This window comes from Lampetra planeri, chromosome 7 (genome assembly GCF_965212315.1).
Source record: "Lampetra planeri chromosome 7, kcLamPlan1.2.h2, whole genome shotgun sequence".
Classification (NCBI taxonomy): Eukaryota; Metazoa; Chordata; class Hyperoartia; order Petromyzontiformes; family Petromyzontidae; genus Lampetra; species Lampetra planeri.
The window spans coordinates 6,347,437-6,364,946 of NC_136113.1; the positions used below are offsets into that span (position 1 = coordinate 6,347,437).

The following is a 17,510-nucleotide window of genomic DNA, read 5'->3' on the forward strand; positions in this document are numbered from 1 at the left end:
GTGGACATCAGGCCAACAGGCTTGGTGTATGAGGTCATAATTTGCGAGTGCTCCAAATTATACAGCCAAAATTAGGGTCAGCTGAGTCCTAACTACCAGTCAGAGATTGTGTAACGAAAACGTATCTATGTGTAAACTAACCTTAAGCTTCTGTCACGAAACCATACCTCTAACCTGAATGACTTTGTTTGCATGTATCTGAAGCATTATATTTCTGACTGTATATTTATTCGCTCCTGTCGTCCTGCAGTAAACCTCTGCAGCTCTCTGCAATGCGAATCGAAACCTCATCTCGACATTAAGGACTAGGACCATTACTGCCAGGCGTTGTTTGTCCATAACTTCTACCATTATCTGGAATTCCATCCTGCTGCCCATGGTAATAGAGCCTAACGGCCCATTGGGCCATTCTTGCTGAAATAAATACAATCAAAAAATCATTCGCAGCTTCATTCAATCTGCACCTCCTTTAAGAGACACGACACTTAAAGGCCCCACCCCTTCACGTGGCTTTCGAGTGACACTGAGCTTGGCTCGGCACTTCATGGTCATGGTCGTTTATGCCTGTGAAATATTGTGCGTGTTACAAATTGCAGTGTTATTATATTGCATTTTGCTCACATTAAAGGGGTGCGTTGCTTTTATTCCCTGTGCCCAGGGTAATAGAACAGCTTGCCTCAGATGGCCAATTGTCTCAGTTTCGTGTGTACACACTTTTCCTCAGTGTGGCATTTGCAGTGTTGTTCTATATTCGCAATGTATGAGATTAGCTCAGCATTAATGAAGCCATTTCATAAGTAGTTGATTAGCAATACAAATTCCCATTTAAATGTTGCATTGTTTGTTGAAACGGTACACGGAAATTCACATAGTTAGCCCAAGCAAACATAAGCACGTCTAGACAATTTAAGAAAACAGTTGCAGCATTAACAATGTCTTACGTACAGTAATTGTCTTCACAACGTAACGTTTCTCATTGTAACAATGCAGCAGCCAACCAAAAGTTATTGTACGGCTTATATAATGTCCACAAACAAATTTACTGTCTGAAATATTGCAACCACTGCAGGTTGTTTTATGGTTCCCGTTTCCCCCAAACGCTGTGCATATAAAATGTCGTACTCTGTAAGACATTCTAAGTGCTGGCTGAAAATGTGGAAGGAGACTCATCCAATTGTTGTGCATTGAGCAATGGAAATGCCCGTTTTTATTGCGATGGGCGAAGGAAAATATACAGTGAGCGAAATGTGGATGAACAACCTGACATCACATCAGCAAAAAGCTGCATCAGTTCGGGAGACATCCTGTACAGCACGGCCAGAATAGCGGCAGTCCCATCTTGCCCGCGGTTCAGTAGCATCAGCTACACTCGGGATTTATTTGTATAATATGGTAATACTTGCGTTCCTTTAAGCTGATTTCCAATCTAGGGTATAGAGCATACGTATCGTTTAGAAAGGGGGCGAGGGGGGGGATAATACAAAAAAATACGGAATATTCATTTTCCCCTGGAAAATAATATAAGGTTTGACATTTCGGGCAGCCTTCAGCCATGGAATGCACACATGAGACAGGTGAATATAGGATAGTGAAATGGATGGCAGCCCCGCTTAGCAAGTTGATATTATTTGTGATTGCTCAACGAAAGATATTTGGCCTAAGATTTCCCACTCACCAATTTTCGCACTTCATCATGGTCCATATTTACACTTAAAAAAATCAATCATCAGATGGTGCGAAGTTCAATAACACAATCTGATTTCAAAAAAGAAAGAATGGCAATCCGAAATGTTTAACTGTAGTATATTTTCCAAGAGATCTCAGCAGTAGGCTGCCGACATTTTAAACAATTTTACTACGTACTGAATTTAAGAGCAAATTGTACTGCTGTATGCGATGAACGGAATACAAAAATCATCATCCTACTGCTGAAATCGTCATGTTGTCAGGTATTCTTTAAAGAGGCACAGTTATTACATTTCATGAAGACTGACCTTGGTCATTATGTCAAAGGGTGTTTATGCTCAAAAGTGCTTTTCTCAGTACTCATCAACATTGATGGCTTTAAGCCAGCGGTGGACATTTCTTATTTATATTCTGGTGAGCCAGTGCCTCTATAGAATAACTACTGTTAATTGATTGACTAAAATTGTGCTCATTTTAAACACTCAGGGGGGATGACGGCCTGAGTCAATTCTTCACCAGGATTTTAACTTACAATCGTCCAACTGCAAGTCAGACATAATTACAGCACCACCTGGCTGTATACATTAATGTCTACCATTGTAAATAATGATGAAATTAATAAAAATAAGTAACGAATAACAGAGTTCACCAATACACTATGAAGGAGGCAGTGATAAAATTAGATCGCATTATGTCCATCGTCGTTTTTCTTCAAGTGAATATCTTATGCATATGTGGTCACAATATTCCTTGAGAAGTTTTGCCAAAGGTGATCTAGCGGCATGACAGAATATGGGCAGGTGTGAAAGATTTTGTTGGTGTTCAGACCAGACAATGTCTGCAGGATTTCTTCCTAACTACAAAAATAGAACTTGTGTCCTTTGATCAAGGTTGATTGAAGGTGGTGGGCAAAAGATGAAAAGTGAGAGAAAGCACGAAGCAGAAATAAATGCCAAAGACACAAGTCTTGCGGAAGGCAGATGGAATCAAGCTTATACATTTCAAATGCTCCACGTAAAAAAAGAGTCATGTCAAAAAAATGTATTCAACATTTTGTTGGACATTTCTACATTTCTTTTTAAATAATATATTACACTTTTCTCTAAAGGGTCTATCAATTGCTATATTTGTGTGTATATATATGTGTGTGGGGAGCGGTGGTGTAGCGGTTAGTGCGCTGCACTACAAACCCGGCGACCCGAGTCCGATTCCTGCTTAAGGCCAACACCGGTGACAATAATCTGAACCAGTCGTGGGACTCCCCTAGGTCGACTTAAATGAGTATCTGGTGCAGTGTGTAAATATCACCACTGGGGAGACAAAGGTGGCCGGGCGTGGTGTTGGCCACCCACCCTCCTCGTGTACTGTGCCGGCTTTTGTAAGTGTTAGCTAACAGCACTTGTCTTAACAGTCTGTGAAATTCCATATGGGGATCTTTGTCTTTTATATACATAGAGTGCACATTATAAAATAGAAAATGTATACCATATATACTGTACCATGCATTATTTATCCATCGAGTATATTATAAGTTCACTGATGTATTCTTAAGGTCATAATGTCCCTTTCGCAAAGCATATATATCCACATTGAACAATGTGGATACATTTACTTTACTAAAATAGGTTGAAAGTAATGCCCTGTTACATCGAAGCTGGAGTTTAGTTGTGCAGAGGAAACAGCGGTGAGCACACCGCTATGAACAAGGTGATGTTAGTTTGCTTCCTGGCCATAGCTCAAGATCAGCGGACAATGATTTTAAACCTGGTCACAAACTTCCGAACAGGCCACGAAGCACTTGCATCACAGATTCCCACTTGGACCTAAACCCACTGTTATCACACGTTCGTCAATGGAAATCGATCCTAGGATGTTCCGACAGTCCACACTAACTCGCACTTGCTGGCATTTTTGTACAAAAGAGGCTACCATTAGCATCGCCGACAACCCTTTTAACTTCACATCATGCCTACCCGCCTTTCCTTAACACCATCACAATCCGATTACACAACACGTAATCCACTTCTAGCACTACAGCTGTTATAATTATCTCCTGTGTGTGGGTTCTTATTTGTTTATTTTTGGTTTGTGGTATAGTGCGGTTGAACTTATTCGCGTGTTTGTTTCTCGATCTTTGGTCCCCGAGACTTTAAATAAACCAGCCACAGAGTCAGCTAGCTTGCGCTGGCAGGATGCCGGGGTCCGCGGTTCAAACGGAAGCCTTAAGCAGCTAGCTTGAAGCTATCTACATGGAGGCAGTGTTTATAATCATGGGCCTTCCTGCTAGCACTTGGGGAGAGTGGGCAGAGATTTTAGATCAACGGAGCCAGCTTGCGTGCAAAAGCCAGAAAACTGCCGCTTTAATCAAATACTATTACACCCACCGCTGAAAAAAAAAACTTGGCAGTTTTAGGTAGATTTTTTCCTCTTCCCAAGATGATGCATTCCAAAGTAAATTGGTAGGTTTAACATATGTTGGATTGAAGCTCAGAAAAAAAGCATGTGCATTTCTGTTTAATGTGCTAGCAATTTTGATTCACATTAAAATTATTTATGCAGAGAGGGCTTTGTTGTGGTGCTTTGCCAATTTGCATGTTTACATAGACAAAAGCACTTTTAAGTATTTCAGTTTCTTTGAAAAGTATTACATGTTATTGAATGTAGGCCACATTTTTAATAGCTGCACATGTTGCCAACTCCTAAGCATTTCACATGCCACACAGTCTATACTTTACCACATACACTTCAAAGGATGTGTGTCAACAAAGCCAATAATGATATCTATCAGTATATGAATTATTACTCAAGAGTATAGATAAACTATTTTACTTAATGGCTGCTAATTTTGCATCTTCAAAGTGTTTCTTTGGGCATATCCTTATCACGGTTCACTTGCTTAACAAGTATTGGGTTTATATGTTTGTGGTGCGTTTGTGTAAATAAATATAGGCTTTTATAAAATTAAACTGATACCGAGTCAAGAAAATGTTGCTAGCTAACGCCTCTCGAGAAAAGTAGGCATTTATTTGAACACAGTGTTTATACTTTCTCTCATGATAATTATGTCGCCTGCACAAAAAGTCCAAGTGTGTCATAATGGCTGTGCTTTTCTACTAAAATAAATACCCGCAGATGTGTTTTTGGTGATGCTTGTCCAGATTGAATACTGACTGCAGTTTGCTAAAAATAAGTGATTTATAATATACATTTCCTGTGAATGTACTAAGTGAATAAATGCAATTATTTGTTGTCACAATAGGCTTTAACTCAGTAGCTAGCTCTATTTCTCTGTCAAAAACACTCATTTAACAAGTGCATTACATTGTATTAAAATGACATGCCCTTCACATTATACGTTTCACTGAGATGCATGAAGGTAGTACCGTATTCAACTTTTTTTTCCATTACTGGGTCGCAGGATTTTGACAGATGACGGAAGCTTGGGGAGGAATCATTCCACATCGGGATAATCATTACTTCTGACGATAACGACACAATAAATGTCAGGTGCATCATGGTTGTAGGTATTAGGCTGGCTTTCAATAAATAAAACCTGAAATTTGTTTAACTGTTTTTGATAGCACTTTGTCGAAGCATCCCTATGAGCAGGCCTTCATTCAGCAGTGGGTATACACAGTCCATCATATTATTGTATGCCATTACACGTCTATGCATTTATCATAAATAGTCAAGATCTATCCACTGCTGCGAGAAGGCTTCCCCATGCCAATGGTATCCCTCACAGTCCTGCGATGCCACAATCCATCTGACTCCTGTACAATGGGAAATGTGGTATCACTCCATTTCCACAGTGGTCATCTTCCTTTGCATCTTTTCTCCTCCTTGGGTTGCCATTCCATTCCAAGTCCCATCCATCGGTCATATTCTGTGTTTGCAACGTGTCCTGCCCAAAGCCCACTTATTCTCATTACAGTCAATGTCTATAATTTGCTCATTCGTGTAAGCTCATTAATAGTCCCAGAGAGCGGTAAGGTGTAAAATACAAATTAAGGAAACAAAAGAACTTGCAAACACTCGTGTGAAATGTGAATACAAAATTCACGCTGCTGGAAAATGTCATTACATTGCAACACAAAAGTGGCAGCTGTTTCCACCCAAACGCTAACAGGTCGTCACATGGGCATATGGCTCAGCCACGATATTATTGATTGTTCTGCTACTCGGCATCCGGATCTACAAAGCTCTGGCCAGAGCTGTATGGAAATACCATTCTGAAGGGTAAATAAGGACTTGTAACTTTATTTAGTTGTTTAAAATAAATAACCTGACTCAATAATGTTTGCTCAAGACGTGTAAATATGTTTGGTTTTCTGCCAATTGTTAAAAAAATTCTGAACAAGGTATGCCAACCAATGCGGACATGGGTCCGTTAGTTTCTAACAAGTCAATTAATCTTTTAAAGACCTAAGGCCCCCATATAAATCATTACAAATTTGTAAAATAGAAAAAAGCCTGAAACAAACTTTTTTAATGCTTACAAAAATAATGTACTTCACTCTCACACCACATATGACACATTCAATAATTAGCGTCACATTTGTATTATTATTAAAGGTGTGCTGCACAAATTCAAGAACATAATATATATGTGGATATGGTGTTCCTGGAATAGGGTTACTATTGAGCTCTCACGTTTATTAAAAGAAGTTGCTTTGGTAAAATCATCTCCCAAGACTGCATTATGCAGTTATGTACATTTTAAATTGAGTCACCATCCTCATCAGCAGCCATTATCAATCCACTGCTGGAATGAAGGCCTTGCCAAAACATCGCCATCTCTATCAAAATCTCGAAATAAAAAAATACATTGAGCACCTGCACTCAACATGATTTAATCTCATTTGTGTACGTCTGCTCGGATGCGTTGCATACTTTTGTTGCTATTCTGTCATCATTCTTGACCATGGGCGATCACTCCTCCAGTATGACCAGACCAAAACACCTATCAGCAAAACACTATAAGCCATGGAGGGGCAATGCTGGCTACACAGTCATTTTAATTACTCTAATACAATATCAACAGTAGGATTAAAGCACTACATACTTTCATTTTTGAAAGCTAAACCTTACCGAAATATTTGGCGTGGATGATAAATAAACAAAACTGAAGTCAGACGGCCACATCTCTCCAGGATGGATGGACTCCTCATTCTGAGCAAGTAGGTCATAAAGCATGAAAATGTAATAGGACAGCCCTACGATTGCTCGTTCACGCCACTGCTCGGGCTTCAACTAGGGGCAGTTCTGGAGAGGCCCCCTCGAGTGTTTTTTTGTTGTTCTGGGAGTACCCACACTTTATACCCACCACGCATGACTTGTTGCATTGACAGACGCGGAGGGGGGGGGTTAACAAACTTGCTCATTATTTCAACTATTGCGTCAGGACGTTGAATGGAACGGGCAACCTCTGGATTGCAAGACCAGTGTGCTCACCATTACACCGAGCCAGTATCCCCTCAGATGAAAGCTAAATTGGTTTAATTTGTCCTGGCAGGTGTAAGGAGTTTTCAGGATATAAGTAAAAAGAAAGTTTCCAGTTTAAACAACTACTGCATGTGCAGGTGATGCCTGATGTAACTCCAACGCAAGCGTCTGCAGGACACTTCTCTGTCAATGTTTACAATAAACTACGGTCTTCAGTGAAATTTCCTTTTTTTCTCTTCTCCAAACAAAATGCAGTCTGTGATTACAAATATATACACTTTAATGTGTCACTACATTACATCGACATGCAGATTTATTTCAAAACATATATAGCCCCAACAGATGTCATTTTTTTTTAGTTTTATAGCCACACACTTTCACATTTTGTAAATGGAAGCAAAGTATGAGAGCCTTTTTTTAAACTTCATTTTCCATGAGTCACATGTCTAGGCCACAACCGTAAACATGACTGTTTCACCTTGGTCTGGCTCATGACAGAGTGACTGACAAAGACTTCTTTCACATCATGGCATTGACTCAGCTAATGGATCTAATTTATGTTTATACAACTGATTTTAATGTTAGTGACTGATAGCAATTTGCGGAATCACAACAGGATGACTACTCAGAGAAACCGGATGCTTCGTTAATGTGGAAAACTTTTTTCAATCATTTTATTAAATTAGTAACATCCTGCTTCCTGCATAGTTATTCCCATCTCGCCGCAAAAAAACAACAAGAGTCTTGCCTTCAACCTCACTAGTGTGGGAAGTTTATAAGAAATACTCCCTGTAAATTGCAGACATTTTTTGAAACTTGCAAATGTGGTAATTAATATGTAATCTCTTCCAGCTGAGATTCTGTTGAATGAGACTTGGCGAGCAAGATTCATATTATGATAAAGCAATCCGTAATAGGTTTGAAGGAGACGTAATGGGCTAAGTGCTGGCTATTACTAAAAGCTATGCTATCAGGACTGACAAAGTGGCCATCGTGGCTGACGTTTTGTTGATCGAAAATGTCGCATTTGACTTTGAGCGACGTGCCCCTGAGTTAATAATGCTGCGACATGTTAATGAAAATTTGAGCCAGTCATACTTATTTAACGTGACGAGTAACTCAGAGCTGAGTGCATAATGTTCCGTGGTATGCTTTGCACCCACATCAATCGTCCACCTCATTGAATAGACGGCTCAGTTTAATAATCAATTTGTTGCTCAATGTCAAGAAAGTCAATGAGATCTGTCTCGTAAATGTTACCCAGAGAACAGTTTCAAACTAAAAAGAGCAATGAAAACATATCGACAATAGTTCACTAAAAAAGTCATTAAAACATACTGTTAGGTGAAAATTAAAGCCCCGCATGTATCAGAAATATAATCATATATTGGAAATTTATTTGAAAAACAACATCGTCTCAGAAAAATGTTAAGTAACAAAACAAAGTACATGTCAAGGTCAAGAGATCATCATTGCCAATGTCGTTGATGCCATCACACTTAGCCATCACTTCCTCCCTCCCTTCTTCGAGATCCCACAGTTGATGTAAGACGGACACTTGACCATGAGGGTCTGGCCACAGAGGATCCCACCATCTGGCTTTAGGTCTTCCCCTCAATTGCGAACCTTCATATCACTCCAACGTCTGTTCCGCTAATCTACACATGTATCCCACACATTACAAGGGGATTTTTCTCTTTGCATCCAAAAATACTGCTTTCCCAGGTTGCTTGCCCTCTCCTTCCATAAAATTGCTATCACCTTCCACATGCACCTGTGTTTGTTGCCCAACTCTCCGACCCATATAGTGACGCATATTGTGCTAAGGTATATGCAGTATGGTTTTCTGAAGAGAGATGATAGCCAATAGACTCGGCACGCAACACCTCTGATTTGTGTTCCCAGCATTGGATGCAATCTCTTCACAGGCAACTCTCTTGTGAGTGCAAATTGAGTTAAATATATGGCAGGTGTTAGCATGTCACGAAGATGCCTATTGGCACAGGAATGTAGGGACCAAAGAAAAATATATTTGGTGGAGGGTGTCCAATGCGTCTTCATTGGGAACATATATTTTTACAGGAAGCAACGTAATTCTGTTGTATAGCTGTCTGATTTGTTTTCGGTTTATACTGCGTGTTATCTGGCACGACGTCCAATATTTCATTCAGTTTTTGAAGAAGCTCCCAGCACGTCGGGTGACACGTTGGACATCGTGCCAGACAATGTGCGGTATGACTCCGAAAGCACACCAGAGAGCTGAATAGCCATAAGTATGAAAACCTACGCAAGCAGCAGTGCTACTGTATTCACATTATCAAGACATCATCTGCTGAGTTTATTCATCATACTTGGACGTTATGAGAACCAAAATGCAACAAAAATGTAAATGTTGTTATAAATATTATTGAATACTCAAAGCAACGCACCACTTTCAGAATTCTATAATTCCCTACCCATCCACTGAGTTATGTGAATCACAGGAATTCACAGCAATGTATGGGCCATCACATTGCCTCTCTGAGCTGAAGTGCACTGCATCCATTGCGGATTGACACCGTAGCCAGCGGACACCAAGCCATTCATTGCATTGCAGAAGAACGTATCGCAGCTTTGCAATGCGTTCACGACATTGTCGCATATGAGTTGGCATTCATGTTGTTCCTGAGCTCGCTTTGCACTAGGCAAATTGATGCATGGCAGTGGCTGAAATCTCTATAAAATCTTTTCACTGGTTAATAGACGATCAATCACTCTTTATACTCTATCATAAAAAGTGCCATCTGTGGCCGTTTCAGTTGTAATATGGAAATGCATATTGTTTTTTTTTATAATTTAAATTCCAGATGCATGTGCAAATTATAACTAAAACACATTTAAAAATAAACATCAGTCCATTACGTGCTTGTATTGTCAATAAGCTACATTTAAAAATGCAATATTGTTTTATAAATAGATAATATATTTTCTTTGACAGTGCTATCAATATGAAAGGTAAATAGAATATTAATTTTAAGTGCATTTAAATAATCCACATGTATATAAAGAAGTACGCAAATGGCAGGGCAGAGTGGTGGTGCAGCGGTTAACTCACTGCCCGATGAACATGGTGCATCGATCTTCTTGGTTATTATTATGTTTTTATTCTATGATGTTTTATTTGTATTATTTTATTATTTCCCTTCTACGTGACTTTACCGAAAGAACCAAGAAGATGAATCCCTGCAGTCACGAAAGCTTTAAATCGAAAAATGGTGCATCGAGTTCGATTCCCGATTTTCGAACGAGCACTCAATTCTCCCACCAGTCTCGCCACAACATTTCACCAAGCCACAATAACCAGCGTGGTGAAGTATGCACAAAAAACCCCCATGAACTAAACTGTGGGAAGGTCTTCATCCAAGAATGGATTGACAAAGGGCTGTACATATTTTTTTATATGTCAATGTCAGCTAAAACTAAAAACTCAACACATTTTATTTTATTTTACCAGATAAAATATAGCAATATAGATATTTTTAGCAATATAGATATTTTTCAAAAGCTACCTGGCTTTCACAAACGATAGCTCAACGAAGTGGCTTACCACGTGGGAATTTATCGCAGCCAAATACTCTTAAACAAATGTTTCTAAATGTGGATGGAAAAACCGGAAGATCCGGAGAAAAACCCACAACATGCAAACTCCAAATATATAGGTGTCAGGATCGGAATTGAACCCATGTCCTTCTGTATACGAGGCGAGGGATATAACAGAAGTAGTTTTAAGCACATTTATATTATCCACGTACAGTACGGCAGGGCTTCATTTCAGCCAGGTTCATCTGGGATCGGTGAGCTGGAGAATATTTCCGCATCCCGGCACACCACCTCGAGTATATATCTTGCAATGGCTGTGGCTTCATCTTCTTGGTTCTTTCGGTAAAGTCACGTAGAAGGGAAGTAATAAAATAATACAAATTAAACATAATAAAATAATTCTCACGACGTTTCGGCCACAACGCAAGCAGCCGTCCTCAGGTGAAAACCAGGTCTGTCGAGGCGACAGCGTTTGAATTTATTATGTTTTATTTTTATTATTTTATTACTTCCCTTCTACGTGACTTTACCGAAAGAGCCAAGAAGATGAATCCCTGCAGTCACGAAAGCTTTAGATCGAAAAAAAATGGCTGTGGCTACTCGTCACATGGCACCAGTGCCTCATGCAATATTAAATAAGTCAATGGCAGATCTGTACAAATTATACAATGGAAGTCCCCCTCCTTGAACGGTGAGAGCTTCAGCAACTGGTCAGATTGGGATTGAAAAACATTTTTTAGGGGGTTTCCCACATTTTCCCCACACGCAAGAATATCATCACATTGCACTGTACCAGTGCTGCATCCAGAACATCGCATGGCAGGTATGACTGCCTATTCCAGCAATCCGTACTGCAACTTCCCCAAGGTATTGGTAACCTACACTGGGAATTAAAACTACGTTCTTTAAATTATGAATCCCGTGGAGAATCCTCTAAAAACTAACTATTATTACATTGCCATGTAAAATGTTATACAGATACCCTTTCTGTTCTTGAAACGGTTTAGATTTCATATACTGTACTCTTTTTCAGCAAGGGTCAAAACATGTTTTTAAGTCATTTAGCCTAATCCATTGCATGTGTACATAACCTGAAGTTGCCCACTAGTAAAAATGATATGCACACGACAAGGAAATTAAATTTGACCACATAGTGCCTCAATGTAAATAAAAAAACACCTTCTTATACTTTTCACAACGTATTTACAAAACACGTGCATCGCATTTGTCATTCATGGACCATGGAGTGCCAAATAGTAATATTTTAACAGCTCAGATGACAAAATCGTTTTTAATGTTTTAATTCATCGATGCTAAAATTCATGACGTGGGCTTCATTAGCGGCATATAAGCCATCACTGTCCAGTGCAGCCACTGAGGTCATGCACAGAGCTCGTTTGTATTCAGTGGGTTTGTATTGTTCTCAGCATTTAAATTACAGTTTTTAACGTTGTCTATATTTTTACCATCGTGCACATGGCTGTTTAATTGTTCCCTCTTGTGTGGCGGTACATTCATCTCGAAGACTCTTTTCTTGTTTGGATACTGTTGCTTCACATTCCTCAAGCGGGATGCCTTTCTGGGTGCCCTGCGTGTAACAAAGTAGCGGCCAGTTTTGTGCGAGTACCAGCACAGAGCACCGAGAAGCACCAACACTAGCACAGAGGCAACGCTTCCTCCTACGAGACCAGCGACTGGAATGGGAAGACCTTTGTCAGCTAAAATGGTTTGGTCCTGGTTTAAAAATAAAGTAAGGTTATTTGGCAAAGAACCATTTGTCCGTGCGTCCGTGCAAATTGCCGCAGTGTCCTGAAGTAACATATTGTCATGCCGTATGAGTTCCAAGCATATCCTGTAAGCTGTTTCTGCCCGAAGTTTCGTGATGACATATGAAGGAGGGCTGCCGTAGACTATTTCCGACGAAGTCTCTGCCGCGAGAGTTTTATTTTCAGTTTCTGTCCAACTGAGATTATATAATGCATTGGGATGCATAAATTCCCATTCAACCTTGATTTCTTGCTCGCCCATTGACTGCCCTCTTAACACAGGATTGCTGTAGCTCTGTGATGTTAGATGATCTGTTGTTGGGGCCATAGTAGTTTCTGAGGTTGTATTACTTGTTGTAGTTACAAGTGTAGGTATGGCCGTAGTTTTCCCTTCTTGGTTTGCCGTGAAATCGCCAGCTGACGTGGTTTCAGCAACTTCGCTCGAAGTATGTGTTGTAGTGTATTTTGTAGTTGGCCCCAAAGTGGCATTTTCCATTACCATTAAAGATGTAGACAGCTTGGCATTGCGAGAGTTCAACATTTCAGGTCTTATTGCCTTGTAAGTTTCACCTTTCAGGTAGTGTGGTTCATTGCAAATAAATCCATTCACATGCACAGTACTTGTTTCCAAGAAGTCTTTGAGCAACAGGAGCTTGCGGTCACACAACCATGGATTGTTCTGAAGTGTGAGTTGTTTCAGGTTGTTCAGTCCACTAAAAGCTTCAACGGGCAAACTCTTTATGTGGTTTTCTGATAAATCAAGGTAAACAAGGTTATGTAAAGACAAAAATGAGTTTGATGGAATTGTTGTGATGTTGTTATGTTGCAAATGCAGTTTTTGCAAATTCGTTCCTGGCAAAATTCTTGGTGGTGAAGTTAGTAAATTGTTTGCTAACGACAGTTCTTCCAGCTCTGTAAGGTCGGCAAATGAACTATCATGAATACCTTCACTCGTTAATGCATTCCAGTCCAAATTTAAATGCTTTAGGTTCACCATTCCTTCAAAAGTATCTTCCAATATTGTTGTGATCCGATTGCTTTCCAGTTGTAGTTCTTCCAAACTTTTCGGGAGGTCATAAGGCACAGACAACAATTGATTAGAGGAGAAATACAAACCTTTAATAGAACTTAATTCTCGAAAGGCACCTTGCTCAATCTCACTCGTAGCAAGATCATTGTCATCGAGGTGAAGCTTTTCCAGCAGACGAATCTGTGAAAGAACCTCTCTGGATATTCTACGTAATTTGTTCATCTGCAGATGTAGTTCTAGTAGACCTGTTGGTAGATTTATTGGGAAGGACTCTAGTCGATTTCCGTACAAATATAGCAATTTCAAATTAGTCAAATTCTTTACCGCAAGAGGAATCCCAGCCGCAGTAATCAGGTTATCTTGGAGATACAGCACGTGCGTGTTCTCAGGTATTCCACTCGGAACCGAAGTCAAGTTCTTGTCATTGCAGTAGACGAGTTCATTGCCTGCATCGCACCGGCAAATGGATGGGCACGTGTCCGCTGGAGCAATGAAGAGCAGAGCAACCACGAGCCAAGCACATCTCCCCGAGGTCATGGCGGAAAACGCCGAAGGTACAGATGTGGTCGAATGGTCCGTCCACTTGAGTAGCCTGGGAAACGAATAAGGTATGGCGTACATTCAATGTCCTCACAATGAAAGAGAAGTACAACTGCTTTATTAAGTAGCAATAAATTAATCATCATCTTCAGCCATGGTCAAGCGACTGCTGGATGAAGCCCTCCCCATCACCACTTCTCACAATCCTTCGATGTGATATTCCCCTTAAAACACTGCACACAAACGAAATAATATGATGAAGCACCCATATAGAAAGTACGCGTATGCAATAAACTTCACAGTATATAGTTCTCTATTTGTCAGTCATGTAAAAACAAAGCACACGCTGGCTGTAACACTAGGGAAGGTATAAAAAACAGCATTTTGCAATTACCAGTGCATTCCAGAGCAACAAATGTGAGTTATGTCACACATTCAGCGAGTAACCGAACGTGAAGGCACAACTTATATATGGATGCAAATACTTGTTTTTGTACTTAATTACAACCATTAATGCCGTGTGCCGTTTTATCACGCAGTCAAAGTTGACTCCACAACGTAATGCGGTGACACTCTACATTGTATTACACTCAGAAAGACGATATTGTAACAAAGTCATACACACACACAACATCGCATTAACACACAAGTGACACACAAAACAATTATTTTAAATAGTTATACGGCATTGTATGTGACATTAAAATTAAGCGACACATTTCTTACCTTGGTACGAGGCTTGTGAAAAAGAAACTGCGTGACTTTGAACGTGGAGCCTCAAGCCAACAATTATGGACACACCCTTCCTTCCAGGCCTTGACTTCTGAGATTGCAGGATGTCCTGACGAGAATATTTAACATGCTTTACACGCGAGGAGCTGATGCGTGCCCTAAACATCCGTGTGCCTCGTCCCCTAAGCGGACGGGACATGGGAGTGCTTCTGAGTTAGGTCCTGTTGGATAATGAACCCAGCTGGCTTGCAGAGCCTGTCCTGATGCTTACTGTTGGGATGATTGTTTATTCAGGGATCTTTAACAAATGTCGGAGCGATATACACAACCCATCCCCAATGAACACTTATCTGAGGAAACCATTTTAAAGTTGAACCAAGGGGATATCCATAAAAGGCAACTGTTTTTGTTACGTACAAAAAGCAGCGGGAAATAATTGTTCTAGTAATAACAACCAAATAAGAGTCTGAATCCACTTTTTATTCCCACACATTTAGGTTCTACTATTTACATGCTTGGGGTGGAGAGTTAGTGCGGCGGTTAGCATAGTGCACTATGAACCTGGTGACCTTAAGATGATCATCGCCACAGGAAACGAGTGATATCTGAACTGTTTCTCGGCAGCGCTTCCCTCACTTCACCAACCTCCACTGACCGTCACGGTGAAATAAAGTATCATCTGTGTTTTGATTTAGTGTGCTGATCTTAAAGGTGCATTGAAAAATGTTGATACTCCGACTGATGCTCCTGCTGTTGTGGAGTGACTCATGCAGCCAGCTGTGGCTGCAGAGTTTGGTAGTACATGTTGTTTATGTCGTTTATTGTGAAAATTCGGTCACAGTTCCTATGATCACTGTTTCATCGCTTTTATGGCTTTATTTTGGTGATTTTCGAAAAGTTTTTTGGTTTGCCATGTTTGTTTGTTATAGTACAGAGTTAGACTGATGGCCTTAATCTAAGTTGTCTTGTGGTTGTTGTTGTTTGACTTGCATCCCACTGGGATTTTTGCACACAGTGTTGGTGTACGGTGCTTTTTCTGCAATATTTTGCTGTCTTTTCTTGGATTTTATGTTTGCACATAGTCACTTTAAGATGTTTTTTTGTTCATGTTTTTGTTTTTTGTTTGTTGTGGTTGCACCCGATTCAAGAGCCGAATGGCTCACAGAGCTTTACCTAATAAATGAACTTGAACTTGAACATACAACAGTGGAATTAAATAGTACTATAAATTACGTGGTACTGATTCATTATTAACATGCTTGAGCTGTTCGTGATAGTTAACGAGAACAATTACATAAAGTTGCTGAAATCATAAAGCAACTAACTGGGTGTTACACAAAGGCCAGTAAATAGCAATTTTATCAAATAGCTATTTACAATGTAATCATATTTTATAAAATAGCGATGTACAATGCAAGCAGCAGCTGCTGGGCAAATGTGGCTCAATGTCATGAGATTTGTAAACAACTTTGAAAAGCATTAAAAAAACTAAATACTCTAAGTGTATACATTGTCTATATTTTCGTCTGAATTTAGGCTGTCTCGTACACGTCCTTGACATTTTCAACAACACATGTTTATATTACTCATTAGTATGGCACAAGATTTATATCAGGAGAGCTACACGTTATGGTAGTTCAGAAAAAAGAAAATGTATTAATGTTAGCCACTTCCTCTTCTGCAAACTGTGCCTGCAGTCGAAACGGGACTGGAGATATTCCCGGTTGAGTGGTGTTTTTGCTCACAAAATATCAGCTCGAACAATGGCAATGCTCTGCAAACAATAGATTGCGCTGCTAGGGGCTGGTAAACATGAGCTGTTCATAACAGAGTGAATGGAATGCGAAACTCCCCTTCGACTCAAGCTTTGCTAGCCAATACTGTAATCAAGCCTGAATACATGGTCAGGGTGTAATTATGGAACAGGCCTCATACAATTAAATTGTAATTGCTGGAGGCATTGGACGATCATTTTATATGTACACAATGTTGGCACACGAAATTGCTGTATTATCGGGCAGCACTGCATTAAAAACGCCAACATATAATTTAAATATTGTATCGACTAAACACGACCTTCCTAAAAATATATATATCAAAACTTGAAGTCTTTCGTGAAAATATAAACACACAAAACGTCGTAAGAGGCCAGGACAAATGTTATAAACGTTCTGTATGTTTCTACATAATGCATATTGATGCCATTTTACAAAACTACTGTATATGGACACAGCATTGCAGTTCACAAATTTAGGTGTAAAGGTCACACTGAAAGTATAACAAACAAAAACAACTATATGTCAACAATAAAGTGCGGTCAGTCAGACTGTACTCAAAGCACCACTACTTACAGAGACAGTGGCAAGGCCATTGTTAGAACAGATGCTTAGCCTCCAAATCCAGCAAAAACTGGCATCACTTTTGTTCCCTCACACTTTCGGGGTGTTCTTGCGACATCTGCGTGATTAAGAAACAGTAGGCTGGTGGGACACGAACTGCTTATCACTGCATTTCCCAGCCTGAGTCGTGCCAGGAAAGGGAGGGACCTTCAGGAGTAAATAATATGCAGTTCATTCTCGTGGGACCCTGCAGAGTATGCTTCATAACAGGTGGCTTACTTGATATTTTCGGCAGGCCACCCCCTTGCAAATATCTATAGCTGCTTAATGCATATATTTTGTTGGTGCAAACTAATGTTCCTGCATTTTATGCAATTGCTCACTATGTTGGGG

General features: G+C 39.9%; 1 protein-coding gene across 2 annotated transcripts; it reads right to left on the reverse strand.

The window, feature by feature from the left end:
* Positions 1-8,506: 8,506 nt before the first annotated feature.
* On the reverse strand, positions 8,507-17,247 carry LOC144719856 (leucine-rich repeat transmembrane protein FLRT3-like). Of its 2 annotated transcripts, XM_078596119.1 has the most exons (3): positions 17,130-17,247; positions 14,773-14,887; positions 8,507-14,098 (listed from the first exon to the last, which is right to left on the reverse strand). In XM_078596119.1, exon 3 carries the CDS (start codon positions 14,041-14,043, stop codon positions 12,091-12,093), a length of 1,953 nt encoding a protein of 650 aa, XP_078452245.1. In that variant the 5' UTR covers positions 14,044-14,098; positions 14,773-14,887; positions 17,130-17,247; the 3' UTR covers positions 8,507-12,090. The 2 variants fall into 2 exon arrangements, with proteins under 2 accessions (XP_078452245.1, XP_078452246.1); XM_078596120.1 differs by lacking the exon at positions 17,130-17,247 and having other exon boundaries at positions 14,773-17,116.
* Between the last annotated feature and the right edge of the window lie 263 nt (positions 17,248-17,510).

Bases quoted from the DNA above. Each gene is read 5' to 3' on its own strand.
- LOC144719856 (XM_078596119.1), bottom strand. From the start codon at position 14,043: ATGACCTCGGGGAGATGTGCTTGGCTCGTGGTTGCTCTGCTCTTCATT.